The sequence below is a fragment of the Lingula anatina genome, chromosome 9, assembly GCF_051362555.1.
Source record: "Lingula anatina isolate TDL-2025a chromosome 9, LinAna3.0, whole genome shotgun sequence".
Taxonomy (NCBI): domain Eukaryota; kingdom Metazoa; phylum Brachiopoda; class Lingulata; order Lingulida; family Lingulidae; genus Lingula; species Lingula anatina.
In genome coordinates this window covers 11,178,453-11,198,799 of record NC_141775.1, presented here as the reverse complement: position 1 = coordinate 11,198,799, position 20,347 = coordinate 11,178,453, and the positions used below count along the sequence as shown (strand labels likewise).

Below are 20,347 nucleotides of genomic sequence, written 5' to 3'. Positions count from 1 at the left end.
AACTTAGTAACCTGCTCAAAGCCAACATAAAACATTGATATCCTGATGAAAGCTTGCGTTATGTCTGTAAAGCAGACCTGTATAAGTTGTTCAACATTCATGTTCCTATTTCTACTTTTACCTGGATTTTTATGTCAGAGTTAGTATTTCTAACAACTTTTTTATCACGGCCATCATTAGCTGCGTAGAGGTAACTCATTCTGACTACATAACTAAGTGCTCTTTAAATCTCAGCGTGAATCACTCGCGGGCCTTATTTTTACATTGCGTTACATCAGGCCAAGGAAGTCCTAATGAAATTTGATTTCACCTTTTTTGTGTTAAGTTTGGTGACTGCCTTTTCATCACTAACTCAGGGTGGCAGCAAGCTCTATAACAGAACAAAGACTGCTGTTTGCCAATTAACAGAAAACTTAAATTACATTGCATCAGCCAAGTGCTGAAAACCTTGATGCTGTATTACTATTTTTAAATTCTGTTTTATTTTATTTAAAAATAAAGGTGACATAGGACAGTGCAGTGAAAAGGCAATATTTGGTATTTTGCTGGGAAATGAATTGTGGATTTTCTTCCTTTATCCCTGTCATTTATTTTCCTACAGTTATCTCTCCATTTTTTGTGCCGTTTATCCACTAGCTCTTGTACATGTAAGGCCAGTCTGAAAAGTTAAAGATATTGTTATATATTACATTGGCATATCGTCATGTGATAATGGTTTAAAATTTGGTAAGTGCTGAACAAGTTTATTTATTACCTTTGAAATTGTAATAGGTTACATTTCTATCTAAATGCAGAAAAAAGTAATAAAGGGTATTACACAAACTACTAGAAGGTATGACATTATTTAGATATATAGGTATCTATAACATTAATGCATGATATTGATAAGAAGGACTACAAGCATGTCTGTAAAAGCTTAAGCCAGACAATATAAAGTGGCTAATGTTGAAAAAACTTCTCAAACAATAGAATTCACAAGCTGGCAGTTTTAGCACCACTTTCTCATGACTCTCAGTTAAAGAGATCTACGTGAGTGTTGACACAGGTTACTTACATTGTTTTACCCTCCTCAATGGGAGAAAGGGTTAATTGAAAATGATCAATTTCAGTGCGTGATATCGTCGTAAGTTGTGTAAGAATGAGATAAGACCTTGTGAATGTCAAGTGCCAAGATAGGATTACAACACTTTTCTTTAATTCCTTGATAAAGCAGAAATCCTGTGTATTTTGATCTTGGTACTGTGAGATAAAATATTTTAAAAATTCAGCAGATGGATTGTGTAACCAGTATGTGGATCTTGGACTTGATGACCTCTTATTTATTTTTCGATATTTTTTGCTCACTGAATATAAATTTTTTTTCTTAATATTTCCTCTTTTTTCGCAATGTGCAATATCTGTGATTACTGAAAAGAGATTTGATATACCATAGAAAACCTTCAATTTGAACAAATAATGTCTACTAAATCTTATTTATGAAATTATGTAAATGAATATGGCATTAAATATTTAAAATATTATCATTATCTATACCAGTTACATAAAAGGATTGAGCATTATTGAATTTTTACTTCCATTTTATTCTTCATTATTTTGCCTTTCCAGATATTAACGAATGTGCGATAAACAATGGTGGGTGTGAAAAGGAATGCTGTAATGCCATTGGCTCATTTTACTGCAAATGTCCACAGGGATTTAAACTGGCACAAGACGGGAAAAGATGTATAGGTGAGTGTCAGGTGTCAGCTGTCAGATGTCACCTGAAAGGTACATGTAGCCATGAGGTATGTAAGTAGGTCTGTTGTTGTGTCTGATGTGTTGTAGAACCCTGTGTTACATGTGATGTCACATTTTTTGTGATGTCATATCTGTTTGTCTGTGATGTCACACCAGGGACAAAAGAAAAACTACCTTGATTTGCATTAGCTTCTTTTTTTTTTCAATATGTCAGTGTGACATTTGGTTTCCAATTTTGAAGGAAACTAATATCTAAATTGTGTGCCTTTTTAGGCTATGGTTCCAAAAATGGTATCGCATCACCTGCATATTTGTGACATCATTTGTGTTGTGTGACATCATTTGTCATGTGTGACATCATTTGTCTTGTGTGACCTTCATCCCATTTTGAACCATTTTATGTTATTTGAATTCAAACTTTACAGGTATTTTTTTTCTTTAAAAATATAAGAACCTTGTTTTCTGTTTACATTCTGTTTTCCATTTCCTTTTGTAACATGTACCTTAATTTTATTGGTCTAAACCATGCATTAAAGTATATATAATTTATTTGCCCTGGTATCGGGGATTGTTTTGCTTATCCTTGCTTATTCTTTTACTTTCTTACCGCTGCTGCTACATTAAGACATTGATGAGTGTATGTCGTACAATGGTGGATGCCAAAACAGGTGTCGTAACACACACGGTGCATACGTATGCGAGTGTCCAGCTGGATACAGGCTTCACACAGACAGGAGGACGTGTGTTGGTAAGTGTATACAACAGTCATTGTGATGTAATCAAAGGTAAGAACTAATCCAGGAATGTGACAAGTGCCCTTGTTTTTATTTCCAACATATTTTGACTTCCACAAAATTTGCTTGTACAATTCAGCAGTTTTTGTCTTTATATACATAATATGAGGTAATATATATGAAAACACAGTGGGATGGGACAGAAAATTTTTTAAATTAATAATAAGAATTTTTTTAAAGCTTTTGACTAGTAGCTACAGTTTATTTTATCAATCAAATCACCATCCATCGAGGAAATGAGAGGGTCTGATCCCACATCACTGCCATTCCGATTTCCTTCATAATTGAAAATTACTTCAGAATGTGTTCCAAACCATTGATTCTGTCAGTTAGTCAGCGCTATTTCTTTCCATTTTGGTTGTGAGCCAAGATGCAGGTCGTTCAGCATCCACCACAAGAGGTTCTTTGAGATCTTAACCAATTGTTTTAAAGATTATCCTCAATTTTGGTTTACTAGAATTTCATCACATTTCTTGAGTTGCCACTTTGCAGGGAGTCTGTGTGTATTTAACTGAAAAAACTCTGGGGACCCTCGCCCTAACAATTAAGTCAATGCATCTTAGATCCTGTTCAGTGTTGAGCAGTTATAAAATAGAGATTTCCAAAGTTGTGTTCCCATTTAGATTTGGTTGATTTAAGTTTAGTAGGTTGTCCGTGAATGGTAATGAGGATAATGATATATATATATGCTCTTACGTGGTGCATACCAAAATTTTTCACCAGTACCGTCAATTCGTCTTACTATATTTTTTGGAGATTTAAAAACACTGTTTCAAAGAAGATAAGCACAATGAAAAAACTTAAATTGAAGACAATATTTATAAAGTATATAGTTATATAAATTGGATAAAAATACTTATGTGTCTTTTTAAATGCCAGTCTTCAAAATATATATTTAAAATACCCAGAAAATTTGAGAAGCTTATCGAATTGGCAATGCAATTACGGCTGTGTACTGTTGCATCAAATTCCTTTGACTTGCTAATCATAATCAAACAAGATGGGTCACACTGAGTTAGGCGGGTCTAATTAAACTGAAAACACGCCTGAACTGACATCAGGGTAAGACTAGAACATTGTTGTAAGCAGTCGTAACCATCTGATGATGGAGGCAGTAAAATTTCCATCTCGGCTAAACAAGTGTTTTGACTGTCAGTCTCCTGTTGTTTACCTATTTTTATTTCCATTGGTTTTACTTCATTTAAGGGTGTAATTGAAAGTTAGGCAGCATAAAATGTGCCATAAATCTGGTAAAACAATGGGTGAGGCTTGTAGCCAGCAATTTTAAAGAAGGGAACTTTTTTCTGAAAAACTGGAGATTTTTACTCTCTTAGTTGATCCAACATGAGGAATAGCATAGAACCTAGATAGAATATTGATTCAAAGTGAATCTTTGCAGTTAGAAGCTGAGGGGAGATCTTTCAATCTCCTGTCCCCTTTCAATATGTATGACTGCCTTCAGAACAAAGTGATCCGCAGACTAACTGATTTGCCAACTAAATATGGCTGGTCCCACTAAAAAGCAAACTGGCCTAATCCCCTGTTGGCCTCCCCACCTCCACATGTGCCATTAAATAGATCAACTTCTTGAATAGATTAAATGTCAGCTCTGAGTTTTAATTGCTAGGCTCCTGTGGCGGTGGCACGTGTCGAGGAGTGGATACCATTAGGCGAATAGTGGCATGGCTTTTAAGTGGATCAGCCATATTTAGTCCGCGGATCTATTAGTCCACGGATCAACTTGTACCGAATGTGCTCTGTAGTGTACCAGTACTGCATTGGTGAACAGTGGTTCTTGTTCATGTATGGGAAGCAAGTGTTATGTCATTACTGGCAACAGATTTAAAAGAGCTCTCAGGAGTTAAACAGATGGGAGAGCATTAAATCTTGTTAGGTTAATCTGAACAGTCAATTGATAACTTACCAAACACTCCAACTTCTCATTTATCATCCATTATGTAACCAATATAATGTGAGAAAAACAGAAGTGAGGCGGCCTTTTTGTTTGTAATGTGGGAAAAACCTGTTGTTGCAGAAATTCTAGTAGACTTTTCCACACAGTAATGGGGTATTCAGTGGTAGGGCTAATTAACCATAAAAACAAATTAAATTACTAATTTATGACTTGGATATGCCTTATTTTAGAATTTTTTACAGCTTAGAGTGTGTATATTTTTTGGTAAAAAGTAAAAGAAAAGCAAGCATTGGAAATTTTATGCATTGTCAGTCTAAGAAAGGTCAGCTTCCATGATTCCCCAAGATTTTCCATGCTTTTGTTCAGAGACATTTATTTTTTTATGTAACATTTTTGTGATGGACATTCATCTTTGCTGAAGTGCCCCACATTCTCTGATATATAGGTGAACTCGATCTCTTGGTATTTGTGCATCCTTTTTCGGATTTGTTTGTAAATATTAAAAAAAACAGAGATTCTGTAAACATTTTTGTCCTTGATACATGATGCAAAACTTTTTCCAAAGCAAAGGGGGTCTTGTGTGGTTAAAATCTAAACAAAAGAGTTCAATGCTTTTGTTTCAGTTTGGCAAAGAATATGTTACTTTGTCAAGTTAAATTATTTTAGATCAAAAGCATGCACAAGTTAAAACCTAAGTATAGCTGTAAACTCTGCAGTCAGATTGTATTAGAATTGTGATGTATTTGCACTAAGTCGGTTAATGAAAGAGTTGCCCCATTTAGACACCCAATTAGACTCTACATGGTTGCGATCCAAAATGACCCGCCCAAGGAGTTAAAACTTTCATGCAGTAACTTTTTTCTAGCTTTTTTCCCCCAATCAGACTAGCCATTATACAAGCACTAGGTTGATTGTCTAAGGACATGCTATGGACTCAAAAATATAATTGTAATCATCATTTCTCATGCTGTGTGAACACATTTTTACAAAACAAGAAATTTTCTTTAATTTGTGTTTGCCAAGTTTTTAAATTTGCACACATTTTATGAATCAATTTCTGTTAGTTCACTTTGTTCTAGGGTGTAATTTAATTGTTGTACAAAACAGGCACAAGTTGTTCTGCATATTATGAGAGCTAAGACAATGGCAGCTTTAGTAAAAAGTGATAGTTTCCCATCATTGTTGTAATTTGGCACTTGGAAGACTTTAATTTTGATGAGGTTGCCCATGGCCAAATGCAAACCAATGCAAAAGTACTAAAAATTGAAGCACCTCACTTTTAAATGTGTAAATGCTTCTCATTTGTTGCAAATGTCGTATTTGGTAGCGTACACTTTTGAACCTTGGTTCTAGAATTTTCTTTTGTTCTTTGGAATTCCAGAGAAAAAGTCATGCCCCACACAGTGTGTTGATGCCCTGCTTCACTGCTCTGCTGGAGATTAGTTTGGTGGGAGGGCAACTGAGTTCTTTTCTGTTTTGTTTTGTTGAGTTCTCCATGTAACAATTGTTTTGATGATACTGGTATGTTGCAGTTTACAATGGAATTGTGGACAAGTAATTTGGAAGAAAATTTATGTAAAATTCAGGCTCTGGTGTAGGTTTTAAAAGTATTAATTTACTAAATATTCATCTAAACATTTCTTCTCCCTATTTGTTATCTCACTTTCTTTCCTCCAGTACCACCTCCCTCTATCTCCTTAGCAACATTAAAAGTTTGCAGAAATATTGTAGCAAAATAACTACAAATTTGCCGCAAACTAATTAAAATTTTGTTGCAACTACTTTGCAGAAGTTCGCAAGAAAGATTTGTATTGCCGATAATTTTCAGCAAATTTGCAATAACAATTTAAGTTTGCAGCAGATTTTAAAGAATGTCTTTCTTCTTGCAAATATGCAACAAATTAGCAGCAAATTTACTAGAATATATTAGCTTTGCAGTAAGTTTTCCAAAATTTAAAGCAAATTTGCAAGAATTTCTTAAATGTTTGCAGCAAATATTAAGCAAATTTTGTAGTGAATTTGCAAAAAAGTTTGCGGCAGGCCTGATATCTTGCTAAGGGTTTCTCTCTCTCTTTCTCTCTCTCATTTGTTCATGTCAAGTAAAATACATTGCGGGGTAACCCGATATCTCACCTGTACATCAATTTACCTACATTAAGAACCTTACTTCTACATCTCAATGAACCTCTTAATCCACACAGTGGATCATATTAAGGTAGCTTCGTACAACCAAAATCATTACAAGGGGTCGAACAAAATGCCCAACAAAAGGTGCTCCATTAAAGCAAGCAGTCAGTATGCACTTCCTGGCCTCATGGGAAAAATAAACCAAGGGCGAGATTTTTAAAAACGGTTCTAGTGATGGGTGATACATGTCTTTAGAGGTGGTCTCAAAAGTTATAATGTAACTTAATAGCGCGGTCTTTATATCCAGTTGCAATTATAATGGAAAGCATTGAAAGATGGCAGGATTCGGTGGCATGGTAAACTATTTTATCACCATTAAAAAACTGATTGGATGCACTTAAGTGGTGATCCAGTTTTTGGTGTGGTTCGGGTCATTCTACATGTACCCTGATGGTGCTGGTCCTTAGAATTCTAAACAGATAAATATATAAAATATTTTATGAATACGGCTTAAAATGAGTTATGTGAAAGATTTGAAAGCTCATTTGTCCAAAATGTTAGATATAAATCCATGAATTAGAAATGTTTAGGATTTAGTCAAATTGTCGTTATGTATTTGGGCAATAAAAAATTAAGAGCAGTCTAAAAGATGTCTACAATTTATGATATATCATGGGAGGTGACTGTTTACATGCTTGTTAACAGGAACAGGTAACTTTTGATTTCTCTGCAAGATGTAACGAAAGCAGCATTCTGTTTACTTGCTAGTTATCAGGATGGGGCAACTTTTGGTGTTCTGCAAGATGTAATGAAAGTAGCATTCTGTTTGTATGCTTGTTATCTAGAGCATTTTACTTAAATGTTGTCTTTGCAAAATGTAATGAATGCGCAGCTCTCTGTTTCATTACTGGTTGCCAAAAGCACAGAGTAACAGTTCTGTATAAAGAGGAGGATCAGACCGTGTCGAACTAGGGGTATCTTTATCTTGCATTAGTATCTGATCATTTTTACAGCCTGTGACACAGGGTGTGTTTACCCTGCAGTAGTATCTGATCATTTCTACAGCTGCCTGAGCTGAGTGAAAAACATGGGAGAAACATGGCCCTCGTGAACGGAATGGAGTCACCTTTCCAACCCCCAGAGAAAGGAGAAGCCACCAGGACGCCCGCGGAGAAACCTGATAAGAGATTACTAGGGGATACAGAATGGCAGGGATACAGTTGGTTGGATTTCGGGGTTGGATTTTAATTAAAGACCATGTTTAGAGTTAGTAAAGGAGAGAGAGGGAAGAAAATGAAAAGAAAATATATCCATAAGAAAAAATCATGGCCTTGTGATGTTTTCAGAGACTGTGATTGAAAAGCAGTGAAATGCCTTGATTTCCATCATTTTGATTTCATGGTTTGAAAATTTTATTACATAATTGAATATTTTAATTGATGGAAGTGAAGATTAGATTAGGAGTGATCAAATTAGATTAAAGAAAGAATAAATCAAACAATTTTCTTTCCAAAATTAGCAGAAAAAAATTATGCTGAAATGGAGAATTAAAGTTTAAAAACGCAGAAAATGAAAATAAAAACACACCTTTCTTTGATGTCTGTAAAAAAAGCAGAACGTCACTCTGTAATGCAAGTAGGAATGGACTTAGCTACACTGACACAATGTCAACAAACAATTAAGTTAAAAAGAAACAAATTAAATAGAATGTGAGATATAAAGAACCAGTGTAAACAAGAAATTACCCCTAAAAGAAACAAAGTAATTTGGCAGACTAAAGAGGTCATTCAAGTGGATAAGTTTTGGCTTTGTTGCACAACAAAGTTGCTCCATTGGCTCCATGTTGATCTGTGTTGATTTCATTAGGTCACGTTGAGTCTACATATGGTAAAGCAGTCAATTATTTTGACTGATTGACATCAGACTATTGGAATGATGAGAGGATTACAATTGGAAGATTGATTACATTACTGTAAGCCAGTGCTAATTGCTCCAAACTTTGGTTTCCATGGTTATTAATAATATTTTTTTAGCACTGGAGCGCAATGATCTTGGGGATTCTCTTCCAGATTTTTGGAAATCCAAAACACACCCTCAGTTGTGGTCATTTAGGAGATTCCCTAATCTGGGATTAAGAAACTTTGAATTATAACAGTTACACTCCTGATGACATTATATTTCCAGAACAAGAGACAAGTAAAAAATAGCAACATTTTTAGATAAAACTTTCTTTTACATAGCAAATGATGTATCGGACATGGCCCAATAGAGGTTTTTATACTACTATAAACATTTGTTCCCAATGACTGCTTTGTATGTCAACTGGGTGTCGGTTGTCTCCAGCTCAGTCTGGTGGACCCTTAAGTGTGGTGGTTCTCATTCATCATAGCTGATTATCATTTCAAAACAACTAATTACTACTTAAAAGCCTACTCCAGTAGAAAAAAGGTTGGAACTTAAGGAGGCAAGTGCCTGTTAGACACAACAAATGGGCTATCCTAAGTGGGTTTGGTTTTTGGTTTTGAAAATGTGGAATTTTTAAGAGTTGAAATAGGTGTGCTTTTAGTGTGGACTTACTATTAATGGTTCCTTTTCATGATAGATTGTATAGTTTATCAACATAATTGTAATCTTAATCACTACAAGTAATATTTCTGTTTAGCATATTGCTGTTTTTGCAGTGATTTGTATTGCTTTAACTTAAAAGCAGATCCCCTTGATGGTACTATTATGAACCCATAGAAAAATGCTTAATTTTAATTATACTTGTGCATATAGGACATAATGAAATTAAGATTTGTGTAATATTAACATTTTCTATTTTATTTCATTATAGGACAGCCAGTTAAAATTTGAGTTTTAATTTTAGGTTAACGATTTGAGTTAACAGTTAGTTACATTTTAAAATTTTTTATTCCAGTGAGTGGAGGCTGTTCTGTAAACAATGGCGGATGTCAGCACATGTGCCAGGAAGGCTACGGCGGCCATTTTAGATGTGCATGTCACCCTGGATACAGACTGGGGTCTGATGGGAAGAGTTGCGAAGGTGAGATACGATATGATGATGAAATATTAATTGGAAAATAATTGTTGTTATCATTCTTTGAACCATGGCATTGGATGGTTAGAAGTGGTCACAGTTGTTAATAGCATGTTAATTTTTTGTTTTTATTTTTATTTTATTAGAACTGCATTGTTTCTTACAGAAATTTTCAATTGTGCCCTTGTTTGATCCATTTATTTAAAAGTTTGATAAACGTTTGACAAAAAGTATAATAAAATTGCTATTTCTTTGAAATATATTTTAAAACTGAGGTTTAACTTCATGAAATTTAAGTCTTATAATGAATAATTATTTATTTTGACATGAAAATGATCTTAATTTTATAGAATTTATAGAAAAAAGCTAAAGATTTTCTTAAGAATATGGGATTAAAAAAAAAATAGGTAATCCCGGTGTTTTGCTCTAAGCAGATGAAATTTTGCTCTTTTTGGGTTGTTGCTCCATGACCCGTAAAGGAGAAGTCCCAATTCCTGCCATTTTTACTCAAGAGCTGAGAAGTAACAGGACTAAAATATGATGAAATACTTATTACTTAAAAGAGACAGTCCATCCACTGCTCTTGAGATGTGTCTTGTCTTTTGATCATGGTGTGCCATTTTTGTAAGATTATCAAAGCATCAAAATGCCCTTTGCTGCCCCTGGGTCAAGCGTGCAACATTGGCATTGTCATTTATAGGAGCAAGTCCACCATACATATTTTGGTAACTTATATTCCTGTTAAACAGAAGCTACATGAAAATTTTTCTTTAATATTTTAAGAGCATCAACTACCCTTTGAGGCCATTGCTATTTGCCATTTTTTTATCAGATCTTGTCATGCGCAAAATTCATTTTATAAAGGAGCATTATGTGTAAAAGTAAGAATGTAGAGCACACCAAAATTTAATATCTGATTTCAGATAATTTCTGATATTTCTGTTTTAAGTAGATTTTTTTAGTTTTTGTGACTTTGTTGAGAAATTCATTATTTTGAGTAATAGTTTGTTGGTTTATATTATTAAAAGCTTAGTGTAACTGAAATAAATATATTAAATTTTGCATGATATTTGGACATTGCACTTAGATGGTTACAAGTGATTGTGTGTTTGCGAGTCCCAAAGTAAATTTGTTGTTCACGGCTTCATTTCCAAACAAAGGCACTGGGCAAGCTATCAGTGTAGAGTTGCCCAGAGCAAATCTAAAGTTAAACTTAGAGAAACCACCAACGACAACTATAGCCACCACAACTGAGAATGGTGAGTCTACAAGCAGTGAAACCTTGGGAGCTAATGGGTTTGCAGTCGAGCCCCTGGTCGCTTTTCCAAAAATACCGTAATGGATAGGATTCAAATACCCAAAGCTTTTCAGTCCCGATGCATACCAGCTTGTTCATGTTCAAATTTCCACATGTTCGTGCTTATTGAGCATGTATGGAAATGAAGAGATCAAGAAGCTTACCGTCTCTACCAAATCTCGGTCTTAATTCAAATAGGGGAGCATTTAACCAGCTTGGTTGGTTTTTACTTACTTCAAAGTAATATTACAGATGTTATTTATTGACAGGTGGTTGATTGACAGTTTTTCAATTGACAGGTGACTAATTGATTGGCAGAATAGAGCACTAGAAAGCCCCAGCTTATTTACAGTTGCAGTTTTTCAAATGAAAAACATCAATTTTGATATACGTGATGCAACCACTGTTAGGAATTGTACTAATACACTTAAAATGTTTAAGAGAATACTAACATGGAAACATTTTTTAAAAGATAACACCAAAGGTTTTGATACTGGTATTGATATGGGGTTGAGTTACTAATTAAGTGATTAATTTTTTAAAAATTAACATTATGCAAAAGTATAATTTGGCTTTGTAATTATACACTGTAGTAAAACTGCTAACATTGGTGGTAGTAAATGAAGAATTTTTAACATATCTGTGGTACATGTGCATTATACAGACATACTGAAAAAATCACACGAACGTTCCCTTTTTTCAGTTTAATGTTTTGATTTCCCTTTTATATCTCTCTGAAAGTGTTAGAACTTTCACTTTTAGTATGAGTTACAAGAATTACACTTAGGTAATCATTTGTGTTATATTTTAGATGTATTTTCATCACTTTACCTCAGTTAGGCAATTTCACACTGAATTGACTAAATTTAATTTGCCCTGAAAATAGTCAATCTTCTAAATTTGTCAAATCTTTCAGGCCAAAAAGCTTGTGTACTTAAATTTGGATTAAATTGGTACAGTCTACTGAAATAAAGTAGCCATTGGTCAAAGCCACATCTTTTATTTATAATACAGGCATGATATTTCATTTATATGGATCATGACTTTTATTTTGTGTAAAATCAAGCATTAAATTTTACGGACTCAATGCAGATTTTGAGGCTTAGTATATCTAGCTGTGACAAGGATTCTTTATGAATCTAACCTTAAATTTTGCTTAATGATCTTTATTTTCAGGCGAAACGACATGAGGTTGAATGAGTGTAATGTTGCTTTCATTTTCTCATTGTCAGTGACCTTTGGATTTTGACCAGTCAGCCAAATTATGTTCTAATTTTCTTTAGTTATATATTGTTTATTTGTTTTTATTTTCCTTTTTTCAGTTATTGATTCATGTCGAGAAAATAATGGTGGTTGTTCACAAAAATGTAACAATTATGGTGGCCGAGCAGTCTGTCAGTGCTATACTGGCTATAAGATTGGGCTAGATGGGAAAACTTGTGAAGGTATTAGACTGCGTTCCCATAACCTTATTGTACCAGCAAGATTGATCTATCTCAGCGGGGATTCTTGCTAAGGCACAGTTAATGTAATCAGCTTAATTTTCTGGCATGCCCCTTCCCAAAGCAACACGAACACAATCATAGGCAACAAAGTTTTTATTGACTTTACCCAAGCACTTTAAGTTGCAAGGGGGCATCCTAGACATTTAAGCTGTTTAAACTAATTGAAATTTAGCAAGAATCCCCGAGAAGCTGGATTGCTCCAGCTTGTATGATAGGGTTATGGAAACAGTCCCTTGCACACATTGGACAGGAAGTCTATTTTGGGTATATTTAACTGATTGAAAATACTTGTAATATTAATTAGTAAAGTTGGTAAAATATTCATTATATTTGACACTTACTTATTTGAATGATTTATTTAATTTATTAAATTTTTAACCATTGTGTTTTCTTTCTCCTTGCCATTCATTATGTATTGATATCGTTTTATTTTAGTATTTGTAGTGTTTAAAAAATCACTGTGGCATTTAATTAATTTTTCATAATATAAAAGAATGAGCTATTCTATATTCTATATACTTGTACATGTGAAAGGCTCATATTGTAAGAGTCAGATTAATTCACATTTTTTGTCCAAATGTCAAAATATCAATATCAGCAATATTATGTGTTGGTACTAAAACAAAAATGAATTATTATTTACTATGATAGGAACATTTGTAAGAAAATATAAAGGTAGCTTACTTTTAAGTGTTAAAACAAGATCTTTTCCCAAACTTCAAAGTATTAGCAATGTAGTTAAATGTTTTCTTTTTAATAAAATCCCTCAGACATAGACGAGTGTTCCATTGGCAATGGCGGCTGTTCGCAGGGTTGCGCAAACACCAGAGGATCGTTTGCCTGCACGTGTACGCCTGGATACCAGCTGGGAACAGACGGAAGATCTTGTTATAGTGAGTGGATTATTTTGATCATGAATTTTTTTAAACAAGTTACTGTATTTTTGCCAATTATTTGATTGTTATCACCAACCATAATGTACATTGTTTTTTCTGCCATAATTTTTTTTTTCTTCCTAATTTTTTTGAACATCTGTACTTTAACATCTGTACTTACATGATTTACATTTTTATTATATCACTATCTTTGTAATTATCATCTAGGGATCGAAATGGAAGTTATCGACAGCTGTGCCACCAATAACGGTGGCTGTGAACACAAGTGTAAACATGGTGTAGGGGGCGCCATATGTACATGTAACCCTGGTTACACACTGCAGGCTGATGGGAAATCTTGCTCAGGTAAATAAAGTCAGAATCTGAGATTTGTATTTAGTTAAAAGTTTTCAGAAAATATCAGTTAACATTAACAATTATAATTCAATTTTTTTCAATTTGATTTGATTTACATTATTTATGAATGGAGTGTGTAAATCTATTTTCAAGTGACTGAATTTTATGCGAGTTAGTGCCAAAGGTAATGTTAAGTGAAAAAAAATAATTGTTTAATGAGTAATTAATATTTGAAAGTAATCTTTATTTTATCACTTTTAACTGCTATCAGTAATTGATAGCCAACTACTTCATCTGATTCACTGCAACATTCAAATTAAAAAATAAAAGCACTCTTCTTTTCTAGAGAAACACCTACTTTAAATATTATAAGTAAAATTTTCTGTGTCATCTCCTTTATAAACTTCTATATTTCATTTCACTTTCCATGTTAATCAGCTGTGATCAGGTCTAAGAAAAAATTAAATTTTTGCATTTCAGCATTGAACATCTCTACTTTTAAAAAACTTCTCCTGTGTACTCTCCATCTTCTTTAACAGTTTCTGATATTCTTTTTGTCACAGTTAAAGATATTATACATTGTATTAAATACATGTACGTTACAAAATAATCTAATATATCATATAACATTTGAAACCCTCTAATTATGGGACATTTTCTACTAGGATATGTTTACAAGTAATACTTAAGAAGAAACTAATTATGTCAGGGGTAATAACATTGTGATTAATATATTTGGGAAAGAAAGAGTAGTTAGAGCATATTACTTACACTTTTGACCAACTAAATCTTTATAGATAGTCTGCACCAAACTAATCAAGTAAGAACTGGTACCTTGGATTTATTTTATATAATACTAATGTTGGCTTTATTTAATGTATCTACCCCATAACAGACACTGATGAGTGCGAGCTGGGGACCTCGTGTTGCGAGCAGCTGTGCACGGACACAGTAGGGAGCTTTACGTGTGGGTGTCGTGTAGGATTTACACTTAACAACGACATGTGCAGTTGCCAGGGTAGGTGGTGCTGTGTGTCAAGATGAGCTAATCCTTGATTAGTTCAGAGAAATTAAATGCATTTCTGGTTTGGAACAAATGTACCATAAATAAAGTATTTATATGTTTATCAGTTTAGGTTCTTGTTCATAATGCCAAAGACTGATAAAACTTTATTGCAAATTTATAAATTGGTTTTGTGTGTATTCTATTACGAAGAATTTATACAAAATAAATCATTTTCTCAAACAAAATTATTAAAATTTGGCCAATCTGTGTCTATGCCATTTGAAATATTTTTTCAAATGACAAAAAACCAGATATGTATGTTTCAATAATGTAATGGTGTATAGATTATAAGATTTTTTTTTTCTAATTATACTAGAGTAATATAATGTGGAAGGGTACTTAACAAAAGTTGCATATATCTTGTACATGCATTATATATTTAATGATTTTAAGGTGTGTGATACAAGCAGGTTGATGGGCAACTTTAACTGTAGTGTAGATGTGTGTTTACATTGTTTGTTTATCATCTAGATGTTGATGAGTGTCTTAACAACAATGGCGGCTGCGAACAAGTCTGCGTGAACTCCGTGGGATCGTTTGAGTGTGTTTGCAACGTGGGATACAAGCTGACATACGATGGCAAGAGCTGTGAAGGTAGGTTGAGAACGATACGAGTTGAAGTATTGACATGTTTTTTATGTTAATTAATATAATAATAATAATAATAATAATAATAATAATAATAATAATAATAAATTTTAATTAAAGAGGATAAAACATGTTAATTGTATACACTTATCTTACGCACGGCCCTCTGAGTTTACTTTACATTTAGTGTTTGTAAGTAATTAATAACTTAGCAGAGTTCAAACAAATATAAAGCAGTGTATGAAGTAACAGTTTTATGTGCAAGATTAACTTTAAAATGATATTTCCATATTTCAGTTGAGCAGTCAGAGGTTGGGCCTGTGAGAGGAGATCTTCCCAATGTTATAGTGCAGCCCACTGTACAGTTCCAGCCCACGCCTCCTCCCATCATCTCTATCACAGACCCTGAGTCTTCACTGGAGCTTAACAATCAGCTCATTGACAACGAACGAGTTGGTAAGTTGTTTGAAGGGAATCTGATTATCATAATAGTTGACAATTTGATTAATTACATGTTATCTTTGTGTTTTTCAGTATATATTACTGTTGTTTTCAGGGGTATATTTATTGATAAATATATGTTAAACAATAAGTCTGATCATTTTGGGGAACTGTAATTTTGAAAACCATGGATTTTTTATTTATTTAAGAATATTAATTATTTACTTAAAATGAAAGAAAGAATGATCTGAGAGCTGAGATTGAATTGTTCTTTTAATTGAACAAATTGATGAGGGACAGATGAATCAATTAGCTTTGATCAACAAGCTGCACATCGCTCAACAAGATAAGAATATATATATATTTAATTTATTATCAAATATATGTGAAATGCTCATAAAGCAAATTAAAACTATTTTGGAAAAATATCATAGAAGACAGAAAATATATTGTTAATGTACTGTGTTATATTATTATTGTCTTGAATAATGTTCAACACAATTCACTCACAATGTATAACTTCCTTAGTGTTTTTGGTGTTTTTGCTGTACCAAATTGCATTTATCTTTGTCTGTCAAGGCAAAAGCAATAAGACTGGCAAGAGTAACAGAGCTAAGAGAAAACATGTAAAAGGTAGCCTAAATGTTAACTTAATGATTTCACTGGCTTGCCTTGAAGTTCTGTTGGGCTATACAATGTTCATTGTTGTATTGTACCAGATGTTTAGTGTACACAGTGTTTTAGTATTGTGAGCCATGTATGCTATAGTTTTTGTGGCTCTAAGTTTTACTCTGTTTTGTCTAATTTTTGGAACCATATGATTTTTATTTAGATTTATTTTCCCCCTATTATATTATACTTGTAGTTATTTAATTAAATTAACATTTGACATGTGTACCGCAGTTTCACAGTATTTCCCTTTTATTTGAATTAAACTATGCATGCTTATAAGTATATATTTTTATTTAATGTCTTGTGTACATGAAAGAAATTTCAAAATACCTAAATAGGCATATGATGAAGATTAAAGATAACATTTACTCTGGTTACATGATTGAATCCACTTATGGAAACAAATGTAAAATTTTTGCATAAATTTAAATCATAAAAACCATAGACACAGCATAAAAGCACATTTAGTAATGTTTCAGTTATGCCTGATCAGAAAAATTTAATATTTTGCTCTGTTTATTAGATTTTATATTGTTGAATGTACCCAGAAATCATATTTTAAAAAATCATTTCAGTGTGCCGCGATGCAGGTAACTTTGGACCTAAATGTGAGTTTACCTGCGACTCCTGTCAAAATGGCGGCATGTGTAACGAGGAACAGAATGGCTGCGAGTGTGAAGCAGGCTGGCAAGGACTTATATGTAACGAAACGTGTCCAGAAGTAAGTATATATACTGACATTGATCAGTGTACACTTGTTTTTAATAAGTTGTTAATTTGTTGTGTCTGATGAGCATTGAAATAGAAATTAAGGTTATAATGAGATAAAGTGTAATTTTGTTTCAACATGAAAATAGGAAGAAATTATGTTGGCACATAAAATGAATCTTTGAAGTCACTTGTGCTTCAGTAGGTAAAACATTTAATTATGTTTTGAGAGAAAGTCCAAAGCTTAAAGGTCAGGTATCATTTTACAATGAATATATCATAGCATAAATATTGTTTATATAATATAAAATATCTTAATATGATGTTTAATGTTAATTCAATATTTACCTTTTCTGTTGAAAGTGAACAATGTAATGTTTATTGGTTGCTAATGTACTACATCATCACCTGGTTACAGGGTTTCCATGGAGATGGCTGCAATGGTATCTGCACATGTCTTAATGGCGGGTCATGTGATTCAGTGACAGGCGAGTGCCGATGTCCTCCAGGGGTCAAGGGGGTAAATTGTGAGAACGGTTGTCCACCTGGTGAGTAAAATTATAGCTTAGTTAATATTTTCATGTACCAATACATGCATTTACAAAACTATGTAAAATAGTTGAATGACAAAATACCTGTAAAAAAATTTGATTGACAGCTACATGTACTGTATATGTAAAAAGTACAGGCACACAATATCATAGGTGTGCGAAATTCATCAGAACTATATATATATATATATATATATATATATATATATATATACATATATATATATATATATATATATCTTGTTATGTGTGAAAAATTAAAACCAATTTTCTTACCAAGTCTTGTTATTTGTGTACTTAGTATTGGTTAACGCATATAAACATTTTCTATATATCCACAGTACAATTCCTTGACAGAGAAGATTGCTCTAAAATTGGCTCATCCAGCAACTCCTAGAAATCACTTATAATAAAAATAAAAAATACATTACCATGTGTTTAATTTCATTCAGACCATCAAGCAATAAAATTTTATTCTCTTGTAGGGTATTTTGGTCAGGGCTGTGACAAGGAATGTCCCCTACCCTGCGCCAAAGGGGCTTGTCACCGTGTCTTTGGCTTCTGTATCTGTCCTGCTGGATTCTTTGGACCCCAGTGTAACAAGGAGTGCCCGAAGGACTCCTATGGTCCCAACTGTGAGTCCCCCTGTGACTGCTTTGATGAAAACACCAAGTCCTGCAATCCACAGGTAAAATGACAAAAAAGAAAATTTTAAAAATTCGGATGGAATTTTTTTAAAATGGGCATCTTGGTTACAAAGCCTGTTCTTTAAGAGCTGGAGTGAGGGGTTTGGCTTAAACAGCTTATCTTGATTCAGAGGCCAGTTCAAAGGGAACCTCTAAGGGACTGTTCACATGAAAAATCTATTTTCTAAAAATCTATTTGCGGTATCTTGTGATCACGGTCTGTGCCCTAAATACCCCACAGTGTAATTACTGGTAGCGTGAGCCAGTTAATTCCAAAGGTGTATTAATTCTTGGCGCTGCCAGTAAATACGCCGCGGGGTATCCAGGGCACAGACCGTGATCACAAGAAACCGAAAATAGATTTTTAAAGTTTTAGAAAATAGATCTTCCATGTGAACGAAGCCTAAATTTGGGGTTTGATTCAAAAGACTAGTGAGTGTGCTTGATTAAAGAGAGGTTAATCATGAATTTTGAGTGTGGATGTTACTGAAATGTCTTCTCTGAAGTTCATTTGAATCATTTTCATAAGTCAACTGACAGATAATTTGGTTTTATCAAGACTCTTACTTAAGTGTTGACCTAGGATTTTCACAACTGATGAGGCATGTTTTTAATGTTTTTAAAGCATGTCTTGGTGTACGGGTTTGTTTTGGTGTTTTCCAAGTGTTATCAGTGTTGACAATATTGACCTCTGCTATTAGCTAACATTTCAGCTTTTAATGCATTTCTGCTTTGCTTTTTTGCGTGTGCATATAAGGTTGACATGATGCAGAAAAGTTTTAATAATATGTATTTATTTGCAACTTAAATAGTTGGATTTTACAATAAAAACAAATAGTGGTGAGATGCACAATCTTAAAATATACTTGTAAGTGTTAAAATGATTTGATACACATTAAAATTTCATAAAAGCCTCAGATCTTAAAATTTGATAAAGCCCATGGGATAAATATTTTGGATGATCGTACAGTCCTCAGTTTAGGTGTTAAATATACAGAATTATAGCTATATGGCAAAATATGTTATGTTTACATAGTGATAAATTACGAAAGCTGTTTTTTTCAGTTATATTTAAAACAAAATTTGATTGTCTGGTAAAAAGTTCACTTTGCTAACATATCAACACGTTTGTGTGTGAGCACGCACATGTATAAGTGGACATGTGCATGAATGTTTATTGAAATTCTAAAAACATGAAAGAAACGTTAACTGCTGTAACCATGCTTCACTCAAGACACGTTTGACTGTTTGAATATTTGTTGTAGCTAGCATGGAATGTACTTTAAACCTGTAAATGTTCAGCTTGTAATTATTTGTGATAATAATATGCTTATCCTGCTACTGCATCATTTTATAACAGCTTACTGAATATGTACAAGTAAGTGTGGCATTGTTCGCACTAGTTGATATATACACTACTATACTTTACTGTAGGCAGCCTATCTCTTCTGATTACCCTTTTATAGTTTTTTCTGGTTTATTTGTTATGGGTAAATATCTTTGAGGAAACAAACATGCATTTGAGAAAAGCACCCTATAATATATTTTTGTTTGCTTTTACTGTAGGTAATTAAAATGTGTGCATGCGTGTAGATACATGTAGTTTAGATTATGCAATGCAACCTTGGTAATGCTTCACAATTAATTTACTTTCTGAATACGTCTTTACATGTGCATAGGTCTGTCTAAAGTTTGATTGCTGTGTTTTTGTGTGTGTTATTTAGTTGTTTTTGCCCTTAATGATGCATGTTTGTAACATTGTGGTCAACAAAATGTTTTTTTTAAGTTGCCACAAACTAAATTAACCCACCTTCCCATACGAAAAAGTCCTATAGGATCCTATAAGATCCTATAGGATCTTATAGTATCCTATAGGACTTTTTCGTTTGGGTTATGTAACCTCAATTTGACCCCTCAAACATAGAAAAAAGTTAAGAACTAGACTAGTAAGAGTTAAAAGTGTTACAAATGTGACAAAAATGATTAAA

At 33.3% G+C, this 20,347-nt stretch overlaps 1 protein-coding gene and 1 long non-coding RNA gene across 3 annotated transcripts in view; one reads left to right on the top strand and one right to left on the bottom strand.

The window, feature by feature from the left end:
• LOC106175953 (uncharacterized) overlaps positions 1-20,347 on the top strand; it is a 104,188-nt gene that overhangs the window by 60,828 nt on the left and 23,013 nt on the right. For both annotated transcript variants that reach the window (XM_086994941.1, XM_086994942.1), the window contains exons 5-16: positions 1,606-1,728; positions 2,363-2,485; positions 9,494-9,619; positions 12,233-12,355; positions 13,186-13,308; positions 13,519-13,656; positions 14,543-14,665; positions 15,185-15,307; positions 15,599-15,757; positions 16,990-17,135; positions 17,541-17,670; positions 18,159-18,361. In XM_086994941.1, the coding sequence (XP_086851067.1) occupies positions 1,606-1,728; positions 2,363-2,485; positions 9,494-9,619; positions 12,233-12,355; positions 13,186-13,308; positions 13,519-13,656; positions 14,543-14,665; positions 15,185-15,307; positions 15,599-15,757; positions 16,990-17,135; positions 17,541-17,670; positions 18,159-18,361 (1,640 nt within the window). The remainder of the gene's footprint in view (positions 1-1,605; positions 1,729-2,362; positions 2,486-9,493; positions 9,620-12,232; positions 12,356-13,185; positions 13,309-13,518; positions 13,657-14,542; positions 14,666-15,184; positions 15,308-15,598; positions 15,758-16,989; positions 17,136-17,540; positions 17,671-18,158; positions 18,362-20,347) is intronic.
• On the bottom strand, positions 27-18,337 carry LOC147759905 (uncharacterized). Its single transcript, XR_015330991.1, has 3 exons — positions 18,198-18,337; positions 17,531-17,667; positions 27-658 (listed from the first exon to the last, which is right to left on the bottom strand). It is a non-coding gene; the product is annotated as an uncharacterized LOC147759905 (long non-coding RNA).